This window comes from Dermacentor andersoni, chromosome 2 (genome assembly GCF_023375885.2).
Source record: "Dermacentor andersoni chromosome 2, qqDerAnde1_hic_scaffold, whole genome shotgun sequence".
Classification (NCBI taxonomy): Eukaryota; Metazoa; Arthropoda; class Arachnida; order Ixodida; family Ixodidae; genus Dermacentor; species Dermacentor andersoni.
In genome coordinates, this window is record NC_092815.1 from 220,880,115 (window position 1) to 220,907,174 (window position 27,060).

The 27,060-nt window shown below is 47.0% G+C and overlaps 1 protein-coding gene across 1 annotated transcript in view; it reads left to right on the plus strand.

Moving 5' to 3' along the window:
- LOC126539990 (fucolectin-1-like) overlaps positions 1 to 27,060 on the plus strand; it is a 209,765-nt gene that overhangs the window by 30,626 nt on the left and 152,079 nt on the right. The window contains exon 2 of the mRNA XM_050186821.3: positions 22,784 to 22,926. Coding sequence (XP_050042778.2) covers positions 22,811 to 22,926 — 116 coding nt within the window. The 5' untranslated portion in view covers positions 22,784 to 22,810. The remainder of the gene's footprint in view (positions 1 to 22,783; positions 22,927 to 27,060) is intronic.

A 27,060-nucleotide genomic window follows, 5' to 3' on the forward strand; every position in this document is an offset into this window, starting at 1 on the left:
GCTTATATGAGATAAATCTTGAATAAAAACTTTGAATTGTTCGTTTGAAAAGAAATAAGCATACATTAAACGAAAATCGAACATGCGTTTCACACTGAACATTTTATAGCGGGTAAACAATGTAACTGTAGAACTATTGCGCGGGACGTTTGCAATATACCGAAGTGCTCTTTCCTGCAACAGGTGAATTGTATTTATGTTACTAAGGGTTGTGGTGCCCCAGACTAACAGGCAGTAATTTATATGGGAAGAAAACAGAGCATGATAAATCTGAAGTTTAGCATTTTCTGGAAGAAAGTGCCTACATCGTGACAGAACACCAGAAGCACATGATAACGATTTAGTCAGTGATTCAATATGACACGTCCATGTCATATGAGCAGAAAAAGTCACGCCCAGAAGTTTATGTTTCTCCACTATTTCGACGGGTATTCCCTCAAGCGTTAATGATTGGTTGACGTTGACTTCCGTGCCTCGGGATCTGAAAAAGACAGCTTTTGTTTTTGTCGCATTTATTCGTAGGCCATTAGCTGTAGACCATTGCAGCACATATGAAAGTACGCTTTGAGTTCTCGCAACAATTTCAGTTGGATCTTGTCCAGAAACAAATATACTAGTGTTATCCGCATAGAGCAGGAATGAGGCGTCATTGTTTATCTTAACAATATCATTTATGTAGATATTGAAGAGCATTGGTCCTAAAATGCTTCCTTGAGGTACGCCACAAGAAATGGTTTTAGAAGATGAAAAACAGTCAGCAATTCAGACGCATTGTTTTCTCTCATACAGATACGAACTAAATAGTGAATTAGCTACACCACGTACCCCATAAGCACTTAATTTCCCGAGTAAAATGTAATGGTTTAGGGTATCGAACGCTTTGCTATAGTCAATGAAAACGCCCAGCGTAAGCTTTCTTTCTTCGATGTTATTAATTATAAGTTCTTTTTGAGCTAACAGTGCAGTCTGTGTAGATTTACCACGTTGAAAACCGTGCTGATACTCCGAAAGTATATTATGTTTGTTGAAGAAGCTATTTACACGGCAGAATATTATCTTCTCTAATCCCTTGGAGAATACAGGAATTATAGAAATTGGTCGGTAATTATTAGCATCATTAATATCTCCACCTTTAAATATAACAGAAACTTTTGAGATTTTCATGAGATTTGTGAAACAGCCAGACTGAAAGACTAGATTAAACACGTAGGTTAAACAAGGAGCAAGGAGGTCAATTAGGTGCTTAATCGCCTCTACCTGAAATCCATCGACATCGACAGCTTTACTGTTTTTTAGAGAAAGAAATGTGCATACTATTTCTGCTTCATCTGTAGGTGCGAGAAAAATTGTGTCAGTATTATGGTAATTAATGTTAGTATGAGCAGTGCTTCCCAGTGGTTGCACCGCATTAGCAATGTGCTCACTGAAGTGCTCGGCAGATGCACACCGGAAAGTTTGTTCCCGTTAATGGTTATTTCCGTTAATGTATTCTGACCCGCTTTGCGGTTCAGTGCCTGATTGATGGCTTTCCAAACTTGGTTTGGGCGCCGTCGACAGATGTCAGAAAACATGTGGTTATAGTAGGAGGCCTTTGCCTTTTTCAACGCGGCAGTTAGTTTGTTTCTGTAAGTTTTAAAGGCCTCAAATTCCTTAATATCGCGTGTGCGCAAAAACTTCTTAAAAAGGCGACCTTTTTTCTTGATCATTTTGATATGCTCGCGCCCTACCCAAGGTTTTCTTCTTTTTCTGTTAGCTTTGGTGCTTACGTAAAGAAAAGATGTGTTGTAATGACTAGTGAATATAGATAAAAATTCACGATAGCTCTCATTTGGGTCTAGCTTATCGTAAACAGAAGACCAATCTTCCCTCAGCATACGCATGCGGAATGAAGTCATATTTCTACTAGACATACATCTATGTTTAACGAAATCCTGGCAAGTTATTTCATTTTCAGTAGTTTTAGGAAAAGCAATAAAGACAGGACAGTGGTCACTTACGCCGGCGCATACCGTGCCAGCTGCGCTTACATCAGTGTCTATGCTGACGATAAACAAGTCTAGTATGGACTGGCAAGTTGTCGTTGCGCGTGTTGACGTAGTAATGACGTTATTGTAGCCACAAGCGTGAAGTTTGTTAAGGAATTCCCTGGAGGTCAAATTATTCTTGAGAAGGTTTATGTTAAAGTCGCCACCTATTAGAGTGTTATACTGGTGAATTGTTGAGTATTCTAACACCTGCTCAATAAATTCCAGGAATACACTCATATCACCAGACGGTGGGCGGTAAAACGCCACGTACATGTTCATATTGTTCTTTATGCAAAGCACTTCATAGTCGGTAGTAATGCACGTAAATTCCGGGATTATGTCGCATATTATGTGTTTTTTTACGTGCATTGCCACTCCGCCACCACGGCGACCACTTCGATTGATAAAATAATGATTGTATTCAATCATATTTAACATGTCGCTTCCTTCGTGATACCACGTTTCAGTCAACATTATCACATCGAACATGAAGTTGAATTCATTAAAGAATGTGCTTAACTCATCGAGCTTGGTGGCGGCGGAACGTACATTGAGGTGAATGGCAGTGAAAATGCCCTGCGACTGCGCCGGAAGTTTAAGTTCACATGGCAGACAAAACTCTTAATTCATCATCGCGTGTGCAAGAAAACGTAGCACAGATTATAAGCATAAGTACCCTACGCAATCTTGACGAGGTCAGAATCTCTTTCAATGCGCACCACCTGACTGGACTGTGTCTTGCGCGCGAAAATCTTCCCATTCTTAGTCCACACAAACTGCCACTGATTCTCCCGTTTTTTTTGCGATTGCCTGTGCAAGCAGCCGCTTCAGTGTCGGACAGAAATGCTCATTCACGAAGATTTGGGCTTCGCTGGAGATTCCTACGTCACGATTCCGAATGCGGCTCTTGCGGGCTTTCTCGACGACGTGGTCCCGTGTCTGCTTGCTTTTGAACTGAACAATAACGTTCGTTTTGCCCTGCTCACGAGTCGGTACTCGGTGGCAAACTTCTATATCATCAGCAGAAATGGGTTCGCCAACGACACCACCAATCTGGCCTACAAGATCAATGATGTTTTCATTCTTCTTCTCAACGAGCCCTTTTATTTCCACATTCGACCTGCGAGAGTACTGCTCACCCTGAACAACTCGCTTCTGCAGCTCTACAATGATTCACTCATTTTCACTGCATTTAGCCTTCAGCCTGTCATTTTCCTTCCTTAAGCTTTCTCTCTCGGTGCGCCCTTCCATTAACTGTTGCTTCATTGTTTCAAATTGCTTTTCCATGAATTCAAGTCCTTCTTTCATTTGTTTCATATCGGAACGTAGTTCGCGCAGGTCAGAGCGCGCATCCCGTTCCTTCTGTGACATCACCAAGTGCAGAAAGTGCAAAATGTGCAAAACGAAATACAATAAGCAAAATGACACAGCAAGTTGGCAGCGGTGACAAATAATAAAAAAAATAATAAAATAATAACACGCGTCTGTAACAGACAGAGAAACAGCACCAACCTGTAGTAGAACAAGCACTCTGATTAGTCCTGCGCCTACTGGCTGTCACCGCTGCCAAATGCTACGATGAATGTCGTAGTAGGGAAAAAGTAGGGAAAAAGCTACGCGTAATCAAACCCAAATTAGGAAACTGGATGTCTGAAAGAACAGCAAGGCATAAGGAAGTGCTTCTTTGTAGATTAAGCATAGGACATAGTTACGGCACTCACTCCTACCTTTTGACGGGAAGCGAACCTCCTACATGTACCAAATGTGGCAACAGGCTTACAGTTATTCATGTCCTTAGCCGATGCGCCGAAATAGAGGCAGAAAGAAAAAAGTGCTTTCCCTCCGCTTATCTGCAACACACACCGTTACATCCAGCATTCTTTATGAGCAATAAACACCTTTTTACTTTTCAATCAGTATTAAAATATTTTGTTTGAAACTGACACCCTAAATGTGATTTGGCCGTACTGGTAGCACGGCCTCCACCTGGAGGTCGTAGCTACAATGAAACCGTTTTCTAGAGCACGTGCGTCCCAGCCCTTGCCTTCAAGGCCTTGCTGAGGCACTAGTGCTAGAGACACTACATATTTTACTGATCATCCCTCACCTCGTGAAACATCTATTGTCATCGCAGAAACGATCAATCACTGTCACTTTTAATATGTATATACTTATGTTTTACGCACTTTAGAGCGAATAGATTTTAGGCTCTTTTACAGCCACATTGCACCACATGTATATTTTGCACTTTTTAGTGAATATTTCAGGCCACTATACAGCCCTTTCATATACTCCCCGCTATGAACACTCATATATCATTGAGAAGCACGGATCATCGACCTGGCGCTCTTTGGCCACACCTGGCCCTTGTGCCAATAAAGTCTACAAATCAATCACTCATCCTGCGTGCCTCTTCTTATAATTCAAAGTGGCTAGGTATATTGAACATTTCAGTTCTACAAGCGTCCGTGTGCCAGCAGATGCCAGCGAATTCAACTCATAAATGAAGGCTGGGGTCAAACGGTAAACAGTGGCCAGATGATCTGAAAGCTTTATGAATTCGGTCCCTGTTTGTCTGTAGGTTTAGGATTGTTAAACTTCATGGCATAAGTAATGCCACGCAGCAAGACATGCCTCAAATTGGAAATCCATGTGAAGTTTGGCTTAGATAGCAAAATGATGGCCAGCGCTTGCTTTCTCGAGCGGCACCCAGAGTTCGAGAAAATGTTCGATGTTTACTTTCGAAAAATTTCATGGGTATTAGAAAACATGCCAAATATGTACAAACTTTTACAGCACTGGTTGTGTCGAGCGTCAATGTTTGTCGTATGCTACTTGCGCTCACTCTCTACTTAACTCCGCAACAAAGTGTCCTAGTGTATTTAATCAAAAATGGTCAAAGTAACAACAATTTTAATAGAAAAGGCGATGCTATCTACACAAAATATAATTGGGCAGGTGGTTTATATGCTTTGTCGGGCACAACGTTCCAGTCAAGTTAGAGTCAGGAAACACAAAACTAAAAAAAACACATTATGGTATATTCTGATATTTTAAGTAATAGGACCATTGCATTTGAAGAATTATTCAGTTTGATTCACCTGGAGTACTTCTGTTCCAAGATATCAACGAAGTAACTTAGAACTCCGCTAATCTCGCTATGAGGCAATGGATAAAGCAGATCAGGTGGTGAGGGAAAGTCAATGTGAGTCAGTCATTTCTTTTTGCCAGCCCGTAGTGAGCGAGCAGCTTTCATCAGCTTAACGCGTTTTCAAACACAATATACCAGACGTAGTGAGCTGCATCACAATGGAGGCTTGACATTGTGTCAAGATCAACGGCCTGGAATGCGAAGTTAGATGGATTAGTCTCAAAATTGAGAATGAATATCTCGGAAAGGAGCATTACGGGATAATAAGACAGAGTAAAACAGTCTTGAAATACGATTGTATGAAAGTTTCACATGTAAGCGTATAACACAACAGTGATCGATAGCAAGATATATTTAAATATTTTTGTTAATGATGCATTTGACACGTCTAACTGTTCGCAAATATTGCGTCCACTAAAGTGCACGAACTGGCTCTGCACAAAAATCAGTAGCTATCATAGCTTTTTTATTATTGTTTCTTTACCTTTATATTTTAACGGTGCGCATCGATGCTCTGTTATTTCTTTATGTGCACTCGGGCATGCTGACGGGCTTCTTCGGCGCGTTGCACGAAAAGTTCGGCATCTTGGTCGAGGTCGAGATGATCGATGTTGTCGCACGGCAGCATTGCTTCTAACATAGTCTGCACTTCACGGCCGTAAACGAGGTAAAATGTCGTGAAGTGTGTTGTTTCTTGCGTAGCAGTATTATAGGCAAACGTAAGGGAGGCTCTCGTTTCACGTCTTGTGCTGCACGTCTACGTACATAGACGGCATGTCAGTCATCGTTTTGTTCAGTCGTTCGGTCAAGCCATTTGTCTGGGGATGATAGGCAGTTGTCCTTCGATGGGTCGTGCAGCTGAGTTTAAAAACGTCTTCAATGAGCTGTGCTGTAAATGCTTTGCCTCGGTCTGTGATGACGTGCGATGGGCGCCATGCCGTAGGACGATGCTCTGTATGAAAAACTGGGCAACCTCGGAAGCTGTGCCTCGAGGAAGCGCCTTTGTCTCAGCATACCGCGTTAAATAGTCCGTGGCGACAATTATTCAGCTGTTGTCACAAGATGACAGTGGAAACGTACCCAGAACATTCATGCCAACCTGGTCGAAAGGTTTGCCAGGTGGGTCAATCGGATTGAGCAATCCCGCAGGCTTCACAGCTGGCGTCTTTCGGCGCTGGCATTCACGGCAGGCTTGGACGTACCGCTTAACACAGTCGGCAAGTTTCGGCCAGTAGTAGGATTTGCGCGCTCTATCAAGCGTTCGCGTAAAACACAAATGGCCAGAAGGAGGCTCGTCGCGGCAGGTGAACAAAACTTCGGCACGGAGGTCTCCTGAAACGACCAAAAGGTAAATCTTGTTGGGGGCAGCGGAGTTCTTCTTATACAAGACCCCATGTTGTAAACAAAAAGACGACAATCCTCGAGCGATATGCCAGGGTATTGATGGGTTTCGTCCTTCGAGATGTTCGAATATAGGCCGTAGTGCGCCGTCTGCGCGCTGCCGTGTGGACAAATCAGCAACGCTCACGGCCCCAAGGAAACCGCCATCGCCCTCAATGTCTTGGTCGGTGGTGTCGATAGGGGCGCGCGAGAGTGTGTGAGCGTCTTCGTGTATGCGGCGCGAGTTGTACACGATGGTCATGTCGTGCTCCTGCAAACGTACACTCCACCGTGCCAGTCATCCAGAAGGGTCCGGGAGATTTGCAAGCCAGCATAACGAGTGATGGTCAGTCACAACTTTGAATTGGCGGCCGTACAGGTAAGGTCGAAATTTGGCCAGCACCCATACGACGGCAAGACACTCTTTCTCCATAGTGGTGTAGTTAGTCTCGATAGTGAGCGATTTGCGTAGGCGATCACTCTTTCAATACCTTCCTGCCGCTGTACAAAGACCGCACCAAGACCAAGGTTACTGGCGTCTGTATGAACTTCCGTGTCCGCCTCCTCGTCAAAGTGGGCCAAAACTGGTGCTTACACCAGACGCTGTCGAAGCTCGGTGAAAGCAGTCTCTTGCTCTGAGGACCAGACGAACGATACATCGTCCGTCGTGAGGCGAGTAAGCGGCTCCGCCATCTTCGAAAAATTTTCGATGAAACGCCGGTAGTATGCGCAAAAGCCCAGGAAGCGTCGGACACCTTTCTTGTCGGTCCGTGTTGGAAACGAGGCTACAGCGGCAGTTTTCGCGGGATCGGGGCTAACGCCTTCCGCGCTGACCACGTGTTCGGGAAACATCAGCTCCTTGATGTCGAAATGACACTTCTGAGGCTTAAAGGTGAGGTTAACTGATCGGATGGCTTCGAGAACTTGCCGCAGTCGTTTAAGGTGGTCGTCCAATGTCGCCGAAAAAACAACCACGTCGTCGAGGTAGACGACGCAACTTTGCCACTTCAGACCAGCGAGAAGGGTGTCCATCGTTCGCTGGAAAGTTGCTGGTGCCGAACAGAGACCGAAAGGATGTACTCTGAATTCGTAAAGGCCATCTGGAGTGACGAAAGCAGTTTTTTCCCAGTCTCGTTCATCTACCTCAATTAGCCTGTAACCACTGTTTAGATCGAGAGACGAAAAATACTTAGCTCGCCGCAACCCGTCTAAAAAGTCATCGATACGTGGCAGTGGGTACACGTCCTTCTTGGTAACATGGTTAAGGCGTCGATATTCAGCACAGAAAATAAGCGTTCCGTCTTTTTCCTTGACTAGAACGATCGGGGAGGACCACGGACTGTGCGAAGCCTGAACGACACCATCATCTAGCGTCTCCTTGACTCCGACGCACGACATCCGCCGTGCGTCGGCGGATGTCGTTATTCGGTGCTCCATGATTGGCGTTTGGCCCACCTTAGTAGCCCGAGCGAAGCACGCGCGGAATTCGTTCAAGAGTTCCTGCAGTGCGCTCTTTTGGTCATCCATAAGCTCGGAGTTTACATCGATGTTTCTGAGTGAACCGTCGTCTGTGTCCACTTCAGAAGCAAAGCACTCGACGATGTCCGTTGATGGTTCGGCGAAGGCGATGGCAGTGCCACGAAAAATGTGCCGATGCTCAAAGGTAACCTTCGTAACGAGGTGTGTGGCTATCACGAAGTTCCACAAGGCTTCGAGCTACACAAATACCTTGGGTCAGCAACAAAGAAATGTTGCCTTCTACAATGGCTTCACCGTCTTGTAGCTCGTCGGACTTAACCGGAACCATTACACTCGCACGCAGCGGTATCGTAATGCTGTCGTCCGAAACGCAAAGTGCGAATCTGTGTCCAATGGCGTCGGTCTGTGTTGTTGCCCCTTGTGTCGCGAAAGTGGTGCAGTGCTCGCGGAGATCAATATTGTTGTGAGAAGAAAGCAGGTGCACGAGAGTAAACTAACGTATATTTACAAATGGTGTATATGGCGTTCAGGCAACTGCCAGACTTCGTCTTCCTCTAGTCCAATTGAACTTCTTCCTTCACTTCACCGTAACATCACCCTCCCGGCGAGGTAGCTCCGTCCCGGTGCAAGTTATACAGCCTCACCTAATGGGGGGACATAGGGCTTGAGCTTGGCGACGTGAAAAACATCGCTGGCTGCGTTGGGAGGCACTGAAGGCTGACCGACTGGGGCGATCTCGTATGTCCCGTCGGACAGTTGGCGTAAGATCTGGTACGGACCAGAATAACGGGAAAGTAGTTTTTCGGACAAGCTGATGCGACGTGAAAGTGTGCAGAAGAGGACAAGGGAACCTGGTGAAAAATGGCGGTCTCGGTGCCGAAGGTCGTAGCGTCGCTTTTGAGAAGCTTGCGAGACTGTGAGGCGATGACGGGCGACTTCTCGGGCCTGGGCGGCTAAGTCAATAGCATCGCGAGCGTAACCAGTGCTGGGTCATTGTACTGCGGAAGGTAGCAACGTGTCAAAGAGCAACGTGGGGTCGCGGCCATACAAAAGGTAAAATGGTGAAACTCCGGCAGTGTCGTGACGGGACGAGTTGTATGCGAAAGTGATGTATGGCAAAGCGACGTCCCAGTCGCGGTGATCGTCGGAAACGTACATGGCGAGCATTTCAGTGAGTGTGCGGTTGAGTCGCTCGGTGAGGCCGTTCGTTTGAGCGTGGTACGCGGTAGCAATCTGGTGTTCTGTAGAACAGGAGCGGGGCAGATTATCGACGACCTTCGATAGAAAGTAGCGGCAGCGATCCATCAGCAACTGGCGAGCGGCGCCATGGTGCAGGATTACGTCGTATAGTAAGAAGTTGACGACATCTGTAGCGCAGCTGGTTGGTAGCGCTCGTGCGATGGCATATCTCGTGGCAAAGCAATCCATTTGTTTCCTTTGATGGAAATTGGAAAGGGGCCAAGGAGGTCGAGGCCCACAGGGAAGAAGGACTCTGTAGGTATATCAATTGGTTGAAGCAAACCAGCGGGAGGCATAGCAGGCGTCTTCCGGCGTTGACACAGGTCGCAAGAAGCGACATAACGGCGCATAGAGCGATAAATGCCGGGCCAGAAGAAGCGGTGCCGCAGGTGGTCGTAAGTACGAGTGATGCCCAGAAGTCCAGCAGTAGGAGCATCGTGAAGAAAATGCAGTCACACAAATAGCTTACTCCAAAAATCGACAGATCAAGTAAGCAGGATGATTAGGAGAGTTTCAAATAGAAGACATGGCATGAAAGAGGCAGACACGATCAAGTTGGTTAAAAGTTTAGTGGTCAGCAGAGTCACATACTCGCTACCTTACCACTTGATGAACAAGGTAGAAAGAGATTAAGCAGAAACCATACTAAGGAAGGCGTACAAAACGGCACTACACCTACCGAGGAATACTTCAAACGACAAGGTACTGCAGCTAGGAATACACAACACGTTCAGCGAGCTGGCAGAAGCGCAACTAAACACACTAATAGCTAGACTTTGGCAGTCCGCTACAGGAAGAATGCTCCTAAAGAGACTAGGATACGATACGAAAGGGGCAATAGATCGAGAGGCAGACATCCCAGACTACGTCAGACAAACCCTCAGAATAAGTCCGATTCCACGCAACATGGATGCGAACCTACACGCAGCCAGAAGGCAGGCAAGGGCAGATTACGTGGAAGGCCACCTGGCAACACAGGAAAACACGATGTACACGGATGCAGGGCTATACCCGTGGGACAAGCGCACTAGAACACACAGAGTAGCTACGGCTGTAGTAGACTACATGGGAGAGACAATCAGCTGCGCAACCATAAGGAATTGAACGGTAGCGGAGGGGGAAGAGGTCGCCATAGCGCTTGCAGTGACCGAAGGCTACCGAAGTAACAGATCACTAACCATATTAACAGACTCCAAAGCTGCATGCAGGCATTACATGCAGGGGAGAGTCTGTAAAGAGGCCCTGCGAATCCTCCTCGGAGCAGGAACCCTCGGAAATAAAGTGAAACACAAACTTTTCTGGGTACCGGCCCATACCGGGATAGAAGGGAACGTGAGAGCAGACAGTCTAGTTCGCGAGATCACATACCGAGCTGGACAGATAAAGCCTCTCGAGAACCCTACAACGGTGGAGCCGACGTGTGCGGAAATATTAAACTACTATAGAGGGCAGAGAATCAAATATCCTCCACCACACACACTACTTACACAACAGGAAGCAGCCGACTGGAGAAGGCTACAAACCGGAACTTTCTATAATCTACACATACTAAGTAAAATGTACCCGACACAATACAGAAACTCCTGCCCATGGTGCGGAGAAATACCAACTCTTTACCACATAACATGGGAATGGAAGCATAACTACACATTCCATAAACATAAAGACCCGAGTGCGGAGCAATGGGAGGGCCTGCTCACCAGCAGCGAGCTCACCGCCCAAAGGGCAATGGTGCAGCACGCGTGCGAAGTGGCAAGGCTCAGTGGAGCCCTGAAATAGGGGCACACCCGTGCTGAAGAGCCAGGCAGCAAGCGCAAGACGGCTCACCGCTAAACCCCTTGATAGCATCAATAAAGCTTTCTCTCTCTCTCCATCGCGCAAGGTGAACATACGAAGGGATGGGTCATTGGGCGAGGAGCTTAGACGTTCTATAAGTGTTCGAAGAACCGGATCCTTGCGCTGCTCGTCGCCAATATGGGGGAAGCTGGAGAGGGATAGAACACTGATGTCCGAGTCTGCATCAGTATCGTCCGGTTGATCCACGGGATTGCGGGACAGGCAGTCAGCGTCTTTATGCAGGCGCCCTGACTTATACATAATAGAAAATGTATATTCTTGTAGACGCAATGCCCAACGTGCAAGTCGTCCAGTTGGGTCCTTCAAAGAAGAGAGCCAGCAGAGGGCGTGATGAACCGTTACGACGCAGAAGCTCCGTCCGAAAAGGCACGGTCGAAATTTCGCGACCGCCCATACGAGCGCGAGACATTCTCTCTCAGTAATGCAGTAATTTCGCTCGGGCGTCGAAAGAAGGCGGCTAGCGTAAGCGGTGACATGGCCTTGGCCCTGTTCACGCTGAGCGAGAACAGCGCCGATGCCATGACCACTCGCGTCAGTTCGTACTTCAGTGGGCGCAGAAGGGTCAAAGTGTGAGAGAATCGGGGAAGTTGTAAGCCGCTCAATCAGGGTACAGAAGGCTTTCTCCTGCAGTGGTCCCCAAGAGAAAGAGACGTTATTCTTAAGAAGGTCAGTGAGAGGGTGAGCGATGTCGGCAAAATTTTTCACAAATCGCCGCAAATAAGAGCATAAGCCCAGAAAACTACGGACATTGTTTGTTGAACAAGGTGCAGGAAAATGTTGCACGGCGTGAGCTTTCTGTGGATCAGGTTCGATTCCGGCGGCGTTTACGAGATGGCCGAGCATGTTAATTTCACGGCGTCCGAAATGGCACTTGGAGGAGTTTAGCTGAAGGCCAGCCCTGCGAAACACGGAGAGTATGGTTGTGAGGCGCCGCAGGTGGGCTCTCAAAGTTCGGCGAAAACACAATCACATCGTCGAGGTAACAGAGGTATGTAGACCACTTCAAGCCGCGCAAGAGAGAGTCCATCATGCGCTCGAATGTAGCTGGCGCATTGCATAATCTAAAGGGCATGACTTTAAATTAGTACAGACCACCCGGTGTGACGAAGGTTGTTTTCTCGTGGTCCATCTGATCGACGCTAATCTGCCAATAGCCGGAGCGGAGGTCAATTGATGAAAAGTATTGCGATCCGTGAAGGCAGTCAAGAGCGTCATCAATGTGAGGCAGGGGATAAACATCCTTCTTTGTTATCCTGTTGAGGTCACGGTAGTCAACGCAGAAGCGCCACGAGTTGTCTTTTTTCTTTGCTAAGAGAACCGGTGATGCCCACGGGCTACTTGAAGGTTCAATGATGTCCTTCTCCATCATCCTGTCTACCTCTTTCTGTATGATGGCCCTTTCTGTTGCGGAAACACGATATGGCCGCCTATGAATGGGGCTGGCGTCACCGGTGTTGATGCGATGCGTGACAACAGATGTCTGGCCAAGTGGACGGTCGTCCAAATCAAAGATGGCCCGATAAGATGACAGGAAGTGACGAAGAGCTGTTTGCTCGGAAGGAAGGTCAGGGGCGATCATCTTAGAAACATAGTCCGAAGGCGTCGAGTGCGAAGGAGTGGGTGACAAAGGTCCGTTGGTACTGGGGAAGGCTTCAGAGGTCAAAGAAGAAATCTGAAATTCTTCCAAAGGAGTAATATGCGCTATGGCGATACCGTGTGGCAGCACATGTGACGAAAATCCAAAATTGAGGATGGGCACGCGAGCGCAGTTGTCGTGGATCCGGATTAAGGTGCTCGGTAGGGCAATATTGTGCGACAAAACCACGTCAGTAAGCGGCGCCACGACGTATTCGCCATCAGGTACGGGAGGACAGGGCGTCAGGAGGACATTTGTAGCCGCCTGTGGCGACAGCCTTGCAAACTCAGCAGAACATAAGCGGTGTGAAGCACAAGGGTTGCGTCGGCAGGAAGCGGCTGATCCAACTGTACAACACCTGCGGAGCAGTGAATTTGGGCAGAGTGTTTAGAAAGGAAATCGAGGCCGAGAATTAGATCGTGTGGACTGCGTTCAAGGACGATAAATAGAACAACGGTATAATGGCCCCCAATGGTCACACGTGCAGTGCACATTCCATGGACAGGTGAAGTACTCCCATCGGCGACTCGCACAGTGCACGGTACGGCGGGTGTCAGAACTTTGTTGAGCCTTCGGCCGAGAGCAGCGCTCATAACTGAAAGCTGCGCTCCTGTATCAACGAGAGATCTAACAGGAACGCCATCAACTTCAATGTCCAGTAGGTTTCCACATGTAGGCAGGGTCAACAGAGGATTTGTGGGCCGGGTCGGAGTTGCAGCTTCACCTCCGGGAGCTGCACCACCTAGTTTCCCTAAGCGAAGCGACCGGTCGCAGAAGGGGACGAAGAGCGGTGAACGAGAGGCGAACGGGACCTAAGACCTTGCAGAGAAGGGGAGCGGCTGGATTTTGGCGGAGCACTGTCGGCGTTGATGTTCCTAGTCGGCGTATAGGGCGAGAAAGTACTAATGTCTCGTACTTGGCGGTAGTGACTCGGAGACGACCACCGAGGAGGCGACGACCAGTGGTTGCAGCAATGACGGGCGACGTGTCCAATACCGGAACAATGAAAACAGATGGGTTTATCATCCGCTGTGCGCCAGTCAGCTGGGTTGCGACGTAATGGCGGAAAGCTTTGCGTCTGGGAGCGAGCGGCAGGAGAAATCTGGTAGGTGTTTGTATGGCGGACCGAGCAGAGAGATGGAATGCGCAAACTTGCTATTTCCTCCCGAACGACCGCTTGTATAAGGGAGATAGCGGGTACGCTTTCCCGACAGTCTGAACGAACTGGAGCCGGGGCCATGGCCTCAAGCTCACGGCGAACAGTGCGCGTTATTTCTTCCGGTCCTGTGGGCTGAACGAACCGCGGCGGGTCTTCGCAAGAAGATGTCGTGGCGGTATTGGGCAATCGGTCGAAAGTTTGAGCGACGTGGCGGCCCTTCGCTTGTTCAAAGCGCCGGCACTCCTTTATAATTGCATCCACAGTGGCACAATCCTTACACATCAAGAGATTGAAGGCATCGTCTGCAATACCTTTCAATATATGACCAATCTTGTCTGCCTCGGTCATGTTGTCATCAGCCTTGCGACAGAGGGCCAACACATCCTATATGTACACGACATAGGATTCTGTGGACGTCTGAGCTCGGCACGGAAGTTCTTTTTTTGCTGCCAGCTGACGACCGACAGGTCTGCCAAACAGGTCTCGCATCTTTTCTTTGCAGACATCCCAGCTCGTTAGGTCCGCTTCATGTGTGTCGTACCATTGCTTCGCAGTTCCCCTCAGATAAAATATCAAGTTTGCTAGCATCATTATTGGATCCCACCTGTTGTTGTCGCACACTCGCTCATACATCGTAAGCCAGTCCTCGATGTCGGCGTTGTCCATGCCACAAGATGTCCCCTGGTCCCGCGGATGAGTGAGGATCACCGTTGGCGCGGGCTGCCGAGGCGTTGTCGCTTGTGTCGGTTGATTTGCCATTGTAGCGGCAGGTAGATGACGTCCGCTGCGAAGTTCCGTGATTGTACCCCGCACCTTCCACCAAAATGTTGCGGTAAGAAAGTAGGCCCACGAGAGTAAAATAACGTATATTTACAAATGGTGTATATGGCGTTCAAGCAACTGCCAGACTTCGTCTCCCTCTAGTCCAATTGAACTTCTCCCTTCACTTCACCGTAACAATATTGGCGCCATACTGGCGGAGAAAGTTGATCCCAAGAATGAAATCGCGGGAACACTCGCGTTGAACCAGACAAGTGGCGAGAAAAGCAGCACCTCGAACTTCTACTCTGCCATGCATAGGGCAAGCGGTGTGACGACGTGGCCACCTTCCGTACGAACTGGTGGCCCATTCCAGGGCAACGTAAATTTTCGCAGAACGCTCGCCAGTTTGCCACTAAGAATAAAGTAATCGGCGCCGGTATCTACAAGTGCACTCATTTTTCTGCCGTCGATCAGCGCCGGTATGTCCAGTGAAATCTTGTTCGCGGAAACTGGTTCTGGCGTCATCCTGTTTTCGCTCTTCTGCGGTCGGCAGGACACGAGGTCTTCTTCGCGTCGAGTATCAGCGGCCCCGCATCGGAAGGTCGCTGACCTCAGTTTTCCCGGCATGGATTTGGTGATGGCCTATGCGTCGTCCTCGAGGTGGTATCACGAGCATAGAAGTATCGCCGCTGTGAGGCTGAGTGTATTCAGAGACCTGGATTGAGAAGAATTGGGGATAAGAGTTACCGGAGAATACCTTTGTAACTTGCGATTCGCTGATGATATTGCCTTGCTTAGTAATTCAGGGGACCATCTACAATGCATTCTCACTGACCTGGAGAGGCAAAGCAGAAGGATGGGTATAAAAATTTATCTGCAGAAAACTAAAATAATGTTTAACAGTCTTGGAAGAGAACAGCAGCTTACGATAGGTAGCGAGGCACTGGAAGTGGTAAGGGAATACATCTACTTATGACAGGTAGTGACCGCGGATCCGGATCATGAGACTGAAATAATCAGACGAATAAGAATGGGCTAGGGTTCATTGGGCTGGTATTCCCAGATCAGGAACAGCAGGTTGCCATTATCCCTCAAGAGAAAAGTGTATGTAACAGCTGTGTCTTACCAGTACTCACGTACGGGGCAGAAACCTGGAGGCTTACGAAAAGGGTACTACTTAAATTGAGGGCGACGCAACGAGCTATGGAAAGAAGAATGATAGGTGGAACGTTAAGGATAACAAAAGAGCAGATTGGGTGAGGGTAGAAACGCGAGTTACTGACATATTTATTTATTTATTTATTTATTTATTTATTTATTTATTTATTTATTGTCATTCTCTCAAGGCCCGGGGGCATTACAGAGAGGAGTGGTGATTATTACAAATAAATTCGTGAACAATATTCTTGAAGTTTGCGGCGTCAGAAATGACAGTGATGGAGGCAGGGAGGCGGTTCCAGTCATTCGTCGTTCTAGGTAAAAAGGAGTCAAAATAAACGTTGGTGCGACAAGTTGGAACTTCAACCTTAAAACGATGATCCGTGCGTGACGATATGTATAATGGCGGGGAGGTTAGTTCATCCTTAAGTGTTTCGTTAGAGTAATAAATCTTGTGAAAAAGGCATAGGCGAAAGTATTTACGGCGTAACTCTAGGTTAGGCAAGTCAAGGGTTAGTTTCATTGATGAGACACTTGCATGACGAGAACAATTCGAAAGAATAAAACGTGCAGCTTGGTTTTGATTGAATTCGATGCTGTTTTTTAGCTTTAGAGTAGAAGGGTCGAAAATGGAGCATGCATATTCAAGTTTAGGCCTCACTAAGGATTTGTACAGAAATAACTTGTCAGCTGCAGCTGCCGATGAAAAATTACGCCGTAAATACCCAAGCATGCGATTAGCATTATCGTAAGTATAATTTATATGAATGTTCCATGTAAGATTATGTGTAATGTAGATACCGAGATATTTGTATGATGATACATTTTCTACAGGTATGTTGTTAATATTGTACGTAGGAAGGGTGGTATTTCTTACAACACGGTACACACGCATCGCCTTACATTTATTTGAATTGAGCTTCATTTGCGATCTAGCACACCATGATGTTACTATGCCAATGTCTAATTGAAGAGTATCACAGTCGCCAAAGTTAGAAATGACACGATAGAGAACACAGTCATCGCCTAATAACCAAATTGATGATTTAATTTGGTCTCGGGGATCATTAATATAAATTAAAAATAATAATGGTCCTAGAACCGAGCCTTGCGGTATACGGGAGGTTACTCGACCAGTGAAAGAGAAGTATTCGTTAGGATAAACAAATTGGAAATGGTTAGAGGAAAAACAGTTGATCCAAGCAAGCATGTTAGGATCAATGTTGAGGTTACTTAATTTAGTTACAAGTAATTCGTGTGAAACAGTATCGAATGCTTTGGCGAAGTCTAAAAAAATGCAGTCAATAATAACGTTAGCATCCATCGTCTGGAATAAATCAGTAGTGAATGACAAAAGCTGTGTTTCACAGGAATAGTGTTTTCTAAATCCGTGTTGGTAGGGGGTGAAAAATAAGTTTGAGTCGAGAAATGAAACCAGGTGTGAGTAAATTATGTGCGCCATTAATTTGCAGGGAACGCTGAGTAGGGATATAGGTCTGTAATTAAGTGGGGAGCACCGACTGCCAGACTTATGTACGGGAATCACCATCCCTGCCTTCCAATCATTCGGAAGGATGGTGGTTTGAAGTGACTGAGCAAAGATTTCGCTCAGAATTATAGATGAATAAGTAATTGTTCATTTAAGAAATTTCGTGTTGATACCATCTATTCCACTGCATACAGAAACTTTTGAGGTCTGTATCAACTTTACAACGCCAACAAGGTCAATGGTAATATGAAGCATTAGAAAATAATGGACATCAGAGAAAACAGCGCGTGCGCACAGCAGAGAATCCGAAAATACACAGATGAACGCGTCATTCAATACTTCACAACAGACACTGCGATCGACAGGTTAGTTGTTAAGATCACACAGTTCAATGGCACTAGATTTTTTACCGTTGACCACACTCCAAAATTTCGGTGGGTTGTCTTTCAAGAAAGAAGGCAACGTGTGCTCATAAAATGTTGTTTGGGATTTTGCTACAGTATTCTTGTAGTCGCTCATTGCTATTGTGTAAGCGTTCCAACGCTCATGATTGCCAGTTCATTGTGCTCGTCGGTAAAGCCTTTTCTTTTTGCTCAGTAAACGTTTAAGACGCGAGTTAAACCAGGGTGCGCGAGGATCAGAATAAATACGTTTTTGCGGGATGTACCGATTAATTAAGGAGTTGGCTTTTTCTTTGAATATTGACCAGTTTTCTTCAACCGATCGAGTGTGGAAACTTGGAATGTAGTCAGTTATGAAAGTTTCTAGTTCGTTATTAATTGCGGCAAAATCAGCATTTCTGTAATCACGTATAACTTTCGACGAGGTAACAGATGGGATGGTTAACTGCAAATTACACTTGATTATACAATGGTCGCTAATACCCGGTAGGTAAGTTAGGGTCGAAACAAATTCCGGGGATGTAGTAAGGATTAAATCTAGGATATTAGCCGAGTGTGCAGAACATCGAGTAGGCTTCAGAACATGCAGGTGCAGGTTAAAATCGAGGCAAAGGCTGATGAATTCGGAATGTTCGGAACAGCACTCTTGGGATGAAGGGGGATCAGTATGCCAGTTAATGCCAGGAAAGTTAATGTCCCCAAGGAGTATTAGTGGCGTGGAAGGGAACCGTAAAATTAGACTACTTAAGACATCGTGAAGGTCTGCACTAAATATGTTAGGTGAGGAAGGGGGCCTGTAAACGACGCAAATGATAAAATTTTTGCGTTCGAAACCTACTCGCGTGCACACTAGCTCTAATGGTGACGCAAGCTTAAATATAGCAGCGGTAATCGAATCACGAACACAGATAAGTACACCGCCACCACACCGCACATCACGGTCATGTCGATAGAAACGGTGAACACCCTCGCATTCCAAAATTTCACGGTCTTCAATTGTGCTAGAAAGCCATGTCTCTGTCAGGATAACAATATCGGCACTGCACGTGTCGACGCAGAAGATAAAGCATCCCGCTTGTTGCATATGCTGCGAATATTTGAATACAAAAGAGAAATATTTTTTGCCACCGGACCATGACTCCGCTATGTTTGTGAATTGCTAGGGCCATCAGAAGGTGCATTTGGGGCAGAATTTGTTGAACGAAGCTGGCTTGCGTTGATTTCGCAGACTCGATCAGTTACCGGACAGTAAACGTAAGTTTTTTGTCGATTTGTAAACGGTTAAGCCGTAGCGCATATTTCTGTCCGCTAGCCTTTCCGAATTCAATCAATTTTTTCTTTGACAAGGGTGTGGCGCGGCAGAAGCCTTCGCTGACAAAAATGCCAGAACCTTTGAATTTTTTTCGCTTGAAATCAAGAAAAAGAAATGGGCATGGGCAGGACATGTAATGAGGAGGGAAGATAACCGATGGTCATTAAGGGTAACGGACTGGATTCCAAGGGAAGGGAAGCGTAACAGGAGGCCGCAGGATGTTAGGTGGGCAGATGAGATTAGGAAGTTTGCAGGAAAAACATGGCCACAATTAGTACATGACCGGGGTAGTTGGAGAAGTGTGGGCCTTTGCCCCGCAGTGGACATAACCTGGCTGATGATGATGATGGTGGTGGTGAGCGTGACTGCCGCTGCGATGTGCCCGGCCTGCGCTGTTGTTCGAGGAATTCTGCGATGTCGGGTGTCTTTTCGTCGAACCTAGGTCGAGGCGAATCGATAGAAAAATCCCGCAGTCAATCGTCGGTAGGGGCACTCCCAAGACACATGACCAGCTTCGCCGCAGTGTTAGCCCAGCAGTCGCCGATCGGGTGCTCCCCAAACCTCTGATTTCCACGCGGGTGTTCGGCGGTCATCGAAGTACGGTAGCGGAGTTGTCGAAGTGGCTTACTCCGATTGCAACGCGACTGGCGGCGCAACATAAGTAGGTGCAATAGCTTGGGCGGGGCTCAGTAATGTTTCTGCGTAAGTCTTGCGCCGGGACTCGCTTGGCAGAGGTGGTGCTTCACTGTTCGAAAGAGATGCCTGCAGTGCCTGCTGTACTTCGTTGCGTACGACGCTGGCGAGGGAGCTGACTAAAGCTGGCGACGTACCGTGGTGCTTCTGCAGCTCGTCGTGAAAAACTGAGCGAATCAGCTCGCAAAGCAAGGCGACGTCGCACCCGAAGTCTACCGGCGTATCCGGAGTGCAGGCGGCATTTACTTGTCGGTTGTACATGTTCGACTTTTGCTGAAGGGTCTTCTCCATCGCGGTGGCTTCGGTGAGGAACTCCGCAACAGTCTTGCGCGTATTCCGAACAAGACCGCCAAAGAGCTGTTCCTTTACGCCGCTCATCAGATGACGCACCTTCTTCTCGTCCGACATGCTCGGATCGGCACGCTGAAGAACGCGTCATGTCCTCCACGTACATCGTGACGCTCTGGTTTGGCTTTTGAACGCGTGACTGAAGGGCCCGCTCCGCTTTTTTCCGGCAGTCGTGGCTGGAGTAAGTCTCCAGTAGCTTGTGCTGGAACTCAGGCCAGGATGACAGGGCACTTTCGTGGCTCATAAACCACGTGCGAGCACCATCCTGCAGGCTGAAGTAGACGTTCCTGAGCTTGGCGTTGTTGTCCCGCTCGTTAAACGCAGCCACGCGCTCGAGCTCCGCCAGCCAGTCTTCGACGTCTTCAAATGTGTCGCCATAAAAAGCCGTCGGCACTTGTGGGTTCCTCAGCGTTAGGTAAGTCGGTGCCACCCTTTCCGTAGAAGTCGCAGTGGTCGCAGTCATCACTTTTTCCTGGAGGTTTCCAAATACTGGGGCGAGGCCTCGGATTCGCCGGCTTGTGCGGCGAACTGAAGTCAACTCCATTTGTGGGGCGAGGTTCTCGCTGCCCAGTGAGGTCTCCTGCATAAGTTGAGCGTACCGAGCAAACTCCACCAAATTGTCGCAGATACTCTGCTGGAGTATACACGCTGAATGAAGATCCAGGCCGTAGCACTTTAGGAAACATAGGCGCAGCGCGATGCCGAGACAAACATCGTTCTCCTCTTCAGTCCCCTTGTTGTGCCACACCATGTGGCATTATAACGTGCCTGGCGGTACAAAGAGCCTCGAGTTCGAGTTATTGACCTGTGCGTTCCTTTAGAAAGGCCCGGGACTGAGCTCGTCAGCATTAAAGAATCGTAAGCTTCCTGCTACTTGAGACAGGGCTGTTCCCTTGACCCCTCTTGCTGCCTTAGCATCAACGTTATTCACATCATGCTGAACTTCCGCCGTGCCGCTTACAGGGGCGGGAAAGTTCAATACAAGTCTTTATTTTATTCTAATGAGTCACCTTTATCAACAAACCGGCAGCTGATGCATAACACAAGTATTAATTTATTTGCAGACAATATTTGTGTCGTAACGGAGAGAACAGAGAGAAAACCCGTTCACAGTTCGTCGTCTTCTCGCTTTGCCCGCTCTCCGAGCGCAACAGCCTAAGTGCGTCTCTTCATTACAGTGCTTATGCAGCACACCGTTCTTCAGCTAAGCTGAAATGCACGCGGCAGTTGTATGCTACAAAATATGTAAATGCTCCTGTGGCTTAGAAGGGTGAATGTTTGGGATAGTTGGTTTTCCATTTTAGATTGTGTGGTACAGCGCGAAGCCGGGACAAAGGATGCAAGAAAAATCAGGACAAGCGCAACTACCTGTGGGCCACTTGGTAGTGCATCAAATTTTTGCGCTGAGGCACCATGGTGTCATGAAACACCTAATTTTTGGTGGATAAACCCCCTTCTCCGTGGAGCCTATTCGGTAAGAAACCAGCCAGCCACGCCAAAAGCTGGGGAAGTACGCAGGATAGCCTTCCTTAAAAATATTTGTTGAAATGTGCGATGCGGTGCATGGCACGCAGCGAACTCAGTCATTAAGTTAAAGTATTGAAAAGGTTAACAATAAACAGCATCTAGGCTTGTCCCATTATACCATGTGTTCGGGCTAACGTTACCAAGCTGTTCAAGGAAAAAAAAGTTTAGAGAACAATTTATAGCCATTTCATTCTGTGAAGGATAACCAGCACAGCTATATTATGTTGACTGTATGTACAATTGTATTGATTTATATGATTATTGCTATAATGATTGAATAAAGACATTGACACTAACTTCGTGGTTGTTATCACCTTTATTTTGCCTCGTTCGTTGCCGCAGTGGCCGTAGCTTTGTGGTCGCTGTGGTACACTGCGATCAGGTGCACTGCTATGCTAGACACGTTCATGCCAAATGTTAAATCTATACACGACTGGTGTCATTTTGATAGGCATATTGACGTCCGTATAGCGCACAATTCCAAACCGTTCCACCAGGAAGAATACACTCCACTTGCCGTTGAGGAGAGCTAGGTCGATGATACAGTTGGCAATTGGCGGGTGCACCATGGCGTTCTATTATACTTTTCGACCCTTCATTGGGAGCAAAGGAGCTCCGCCATCCCTTGTTTTGTATGTGGCCATGAAGGTAGTGCGTCATAACATGGTCGATAAGATAACATTCAGAGATAACATTCACCGCTCTTGGCCACGGACACACTTTTCATCAGAACCTAGCCATATACAGCTTCGCTGTAAAAACAAACACAGTGCAATATAGAGGGACAAGGCCTACTGTGTTGACTCCTGAGTGGCCTGAAAACTGCACACAGTGGGTCTTAAAGTTGTAACTTGTACCATGCTTCTTGTTTTATTTTCTTTGAATAGGGTAAATAAAGTTTGCTTGATCACCCTACATATTTTCACAAGTGTAGCATATTCTCTATCATGAATATATTACAATCAGCATAAATACTTACATTACCTCACGCCTTTCTCATTATGTTGACATTGAGCTGGTTGAAGATATTTCCTATGGACAACATACTTGTTTGTCCCTGAAGCAGGTACAGCTTCTATCAACCTGTCCCGTATACTATGAACTGTCGAAGAAATGTTGCTAAAGCTTATCATCGTGATTTTTTTTCTTAAACGCATGGCGACAGGCGGGAGTAGCACTGGGTGAAGGCTACATGACAACAGCTGGCACCATACGTCATGACAAGAAAGCTGGCCGACTGCCCGACAGGCACAAGGTGTACGACTGCCTTAACAAGTGCGACAAAAATCCGCCCTGCGCATGCGTCAGGTATGTGCAACGCTTCATCTCAGGCAGCCAACATTTCCCGACTCATGGGGAACGTTTGCATGAAAGTAAAAAGATCAGCCGAAAATTTACATGCTCCATTATGTGCCACAAGTTAGGTCTGAATTGAATTCTTCAGTTTTATGTGCAAAACCACGAGTTGATTATGAGACACGCCTCAGTGGTGAACTCCGGAATAGTTTCAACCACCAGGAGACAGCACGAGGCAGGGCCGTTTCTTCTCCCCCATTGAAACGCGGCCGCAGTGGCCGGGATCAGATCCTGCGAGCTCGAGCATAGCAGCGCAACAACGCAGCCGGTGAGTCGCCGCAGCGCGCCCAAATTAGGTTGCGATGACATCATATGCATGTGCCACAGATAAATGTGCTGTATAAAAGTGCTAGTGTGGAATGGTTGGTTGAACATGGACGAAAAAAGAGCTCGCAACGGGACAACACAGCACCCGTACGTGGTCGTGCTCTGTCAGTTTCTAGTGTCTCTTTCTGTGATAACAATACTTGTGCAGAGTAACAGAAGTTGAACAGATATTGAAGTGCACTGGCACGTAGACCGAATGATATAGAGAAGCAGAGAAAACGACAGCTCTTTATTCTCAACTGGACGTTTTAATGAACATATATGCTTCATAGGTAGGTACACAATTTCTTGTGCACGCGTAACGAAGCACAGATGCAGGCTAAATCAACACCTACCACCAGTGACACAACGTGTCTCACTACAAAATCAGCTTCAACATTCTAGAGAGGTATAATACATAAATGAGCTTGCTGCGCCTAATCATAACGTTGTAACTGTTGTAAATGTCTAAAAAACAGCTCTTGATTAGAACCGGAAAAAGAAGACATGAAATATGCGTCTCAGTGCCTCCCCCATAAAAAGCATCGTCCCGATGCTGGAAAGAAAAGCGCATACAAAGAAGGCTACGCAGACACGGAATAATTAAAGATCTGCACTTCGTTCGCAATAAAAATCTTCACACGCACATCATGGATAGGCTCATGTTGTGCACGGCACCCCTGTCATTGCGTGACACTGTCGGGTGTGAACTCATAATCTGAGTAAGATTTAACAAAACTTGTTGCTGAGCTACTTTTTTCATGACTTACATGTTATGGCGGTAAGCAGACGAGGGCGAAGTGAGACACAAATGACACATACGGGCGCCCGAATATGTCGTTTGTGCCTCACTTCGTCTTCGTCTGCTTGCCACCGTAACCTTTGCACATAATCCAAGGGTCCAATAACAATAATAATATTATTATAATAACAATTTTCTTTCCTACATCCATTCACGCTCCAATTGAATATCCAGCCCGCATAAGCAACATTGCTCGTGTGCGAGGGTAGGCATTCGGTAAGTGGTGCTAATGTGTGTACACAACGAATTGATAAAACACTAAAAAGCAAAATAAAGTTATTTCAACATGCAAGAAGATTGCGTAGTGTAATATTGAAAGGCGTGCACACATCATGTGTATAAGATGAATTTAAAAGAGTCAGTGACATTAAAAAACTTCGCAGTCAGGTTCTCATAAAGAGGTTCTGATTGGTAACAAAACGCAAAAAAAAAAGGTGCATAATTTATAGCCATCCCCTGAATGTGCTCCCTCATTGTATACATGCATGAAAATTCTCAAAGAAAACTTTGACAAATCAGGGTATTAAATATCACCCATGACAGTAAGAATGATTTTATTTATTTATATGATCCTCTCATCGCATTATCCTTCAAAGTATTAAAACTAGGCAGTACGTAGGAAATACAAGTCCTCTTGCCATTGTTTGTGTATGCAAGAGGCAAACATACTTTTTTCTCTGACGCAAGCAGCGAGATTTCACGCTCAAGCTCTTGAACTTAGTGGAAAAACAAATCTTACCTATGGCCTTAAATTTACGTTGTTGCTCGATAAACAAAATGCCCTACTGGTACCTGCACACAAAACATCCTCCCCATGACCAAGTGTGCCAGGAAAGAGGCTATAGGCACTTTTTTCACGATGGGGATTATCTCCAGTGTACTAGAAGAATAAACGCCGCAAATTGTTACTCCGTACTTAATGATCGATTCACCATGTGATTTGTAAGACATTTTACGAACAGCCGCATCGCACAATATCTTTAGGGCATACATATGAGCGCACACACCACGTAAACGCCTTGTGAACTCATCAGTGTGAACATTCCATGATAGTGTGTCGTCGAAGTGCACACCGAGGTATCTTGTGTCTCTTGCCAGGGTTACCGGAGGAGACGAGCACGCATTTTAGTCACTGGTGTTGATATAAACAGGGCAAATATCCTTAATTACATTATAAGGACATTTTATTCTAAACAAATCAATCAAGGATTTTAGGCACACCATGCTGTAGTACTCAAGCGGCTTACTTCAAGAATATATGGCATATAACCAAAGCCGTGTCATCAGCACATAAAAAAAGGACTTGTGGTTTTATTGGTAAGCAAGCAAGATCGATTCATGTAGATATTAAACAAAAGTGGTGCCCCGACAGACACTTGTGTCATACCTGGTTTAACACCTAACGAAGTACGTGCGTATACGACTACGTTCAACGACACATTACTGTATGCATCTTAAATAATTTACTCGACGTACTGCTGCTATGCTACTGTTTCAAGTCAGTTTCGCGCACTGACCGCCTGACCGGCTCTTCTAATGTCACAAAAACTTGCCACCAACGACACCCCTGGCCTCTCACCTGGCCGACGCCCTCCCACGCCCCGTCTTTCTTTATTTTTTCTTGTTCATTCTCTGTTTCTTTTGTTTTCTTCTCGGTGTCGCCCCGGATTTTTTTTTATTTTTTTCTCTGCTTTCTTTTTTTTTCTCCCCGCGTTCCCACTCTCCCGCTCTTGTCTTCTCGTCTTGGGAACGAAGCTCACAGACGTCGGACGACAGCGCTCATTACCTCTGAAGTCTCTCCCTTTAAAACCAGCCGCCAGTGACACCTGCACGTGACGTCACTGCACTAACCCTTTAAAACTAACATGCCGAGGATGACGAGGCCGCCTTTGACGAAGGCGGCTTCGTTGAAACGTTGGCCAGGCTTTCTGAGGCACCTTATTCCTGTCTACAAACTTTATACCACAGAGTTCTCTTCGTCCTGTTGTTTAGCACTGTTTACTGCTCGTAAGCGGCGGGGGTAAACTTTTATTGTAGAACCAGCACTTTATGATGAACGGGCCTAAGCTTCTCATGAGGGGACGTCGAGGGCTTGCCTCGCCGCTGCCTCGCGGGCGTGCTGGATCGCCCCAAGTTTGGTCGTCGAGGGCGGAGCTCCGGAAAGCCTCATGCAACCTCGACGAGAAGGTCGTGGTGTTAACGTGCGTGTACTGTGCTGGGAAGTCCCACAGCATATGCGGAAGCGTAGCCGGATGAATGCCACAGCACCGGCAGTTGGGCGTAGTGTAAACATCTGGGAATATAAGGTGGAGGCGGGCGGGTGAAGGGTTCGTGTTTGTTTGTAGCTGACGCGGGGAGGTAGCGTGCACTGGGCTGAACCTGGGGTGAGGTGGGGGGAGCGCACAGGAGCGACTGAGGGAAAAGCCTTAACAATATTGTTATAGGTGGCCAGATTGTCACTGGTGTCCAACTCGTCTCCAGTGATTCCGGCATGGTTGATTAGGCCACGCGCAATGCAGTGGGTGACCTCGTTGAGAGTGGGGAGGTGTGGAGAGAGATAATGCCAGGGAGATAATGCTGTCGTTAGAGTGTCGTGCCTGGCAGAGGATGCGAAGGGTTTGGGGAGAAATAACGCCTTTGCTGAAGTTAGTGATGTCTGAGCGAGAGCCACACACCATGGTGTGACAGGTCGTCTGTAGAGTGGCCAGGGCGATGGCCACTTCTTCAGCCATCTCAGCAGGGGGGGGGGGGGGGGGGGGGAGTGACACTGGAGGCGTGGTGTAGGACTCCATCGCAGGTGGCGACAGCAACAAATCATGTGCCATGGGAATATTAGGCTGCATCAACAAATGTGATGCCAGGCACGTGAGCAAGGGCTTTTATGATAGCTCCGGCCCGAGCGTGCCGCCGGGGCCCTGTCATATTCACGGTGCATGTTTCTATGGATAGTGTCTGTGTAGATCCAGCTACAGATGTCA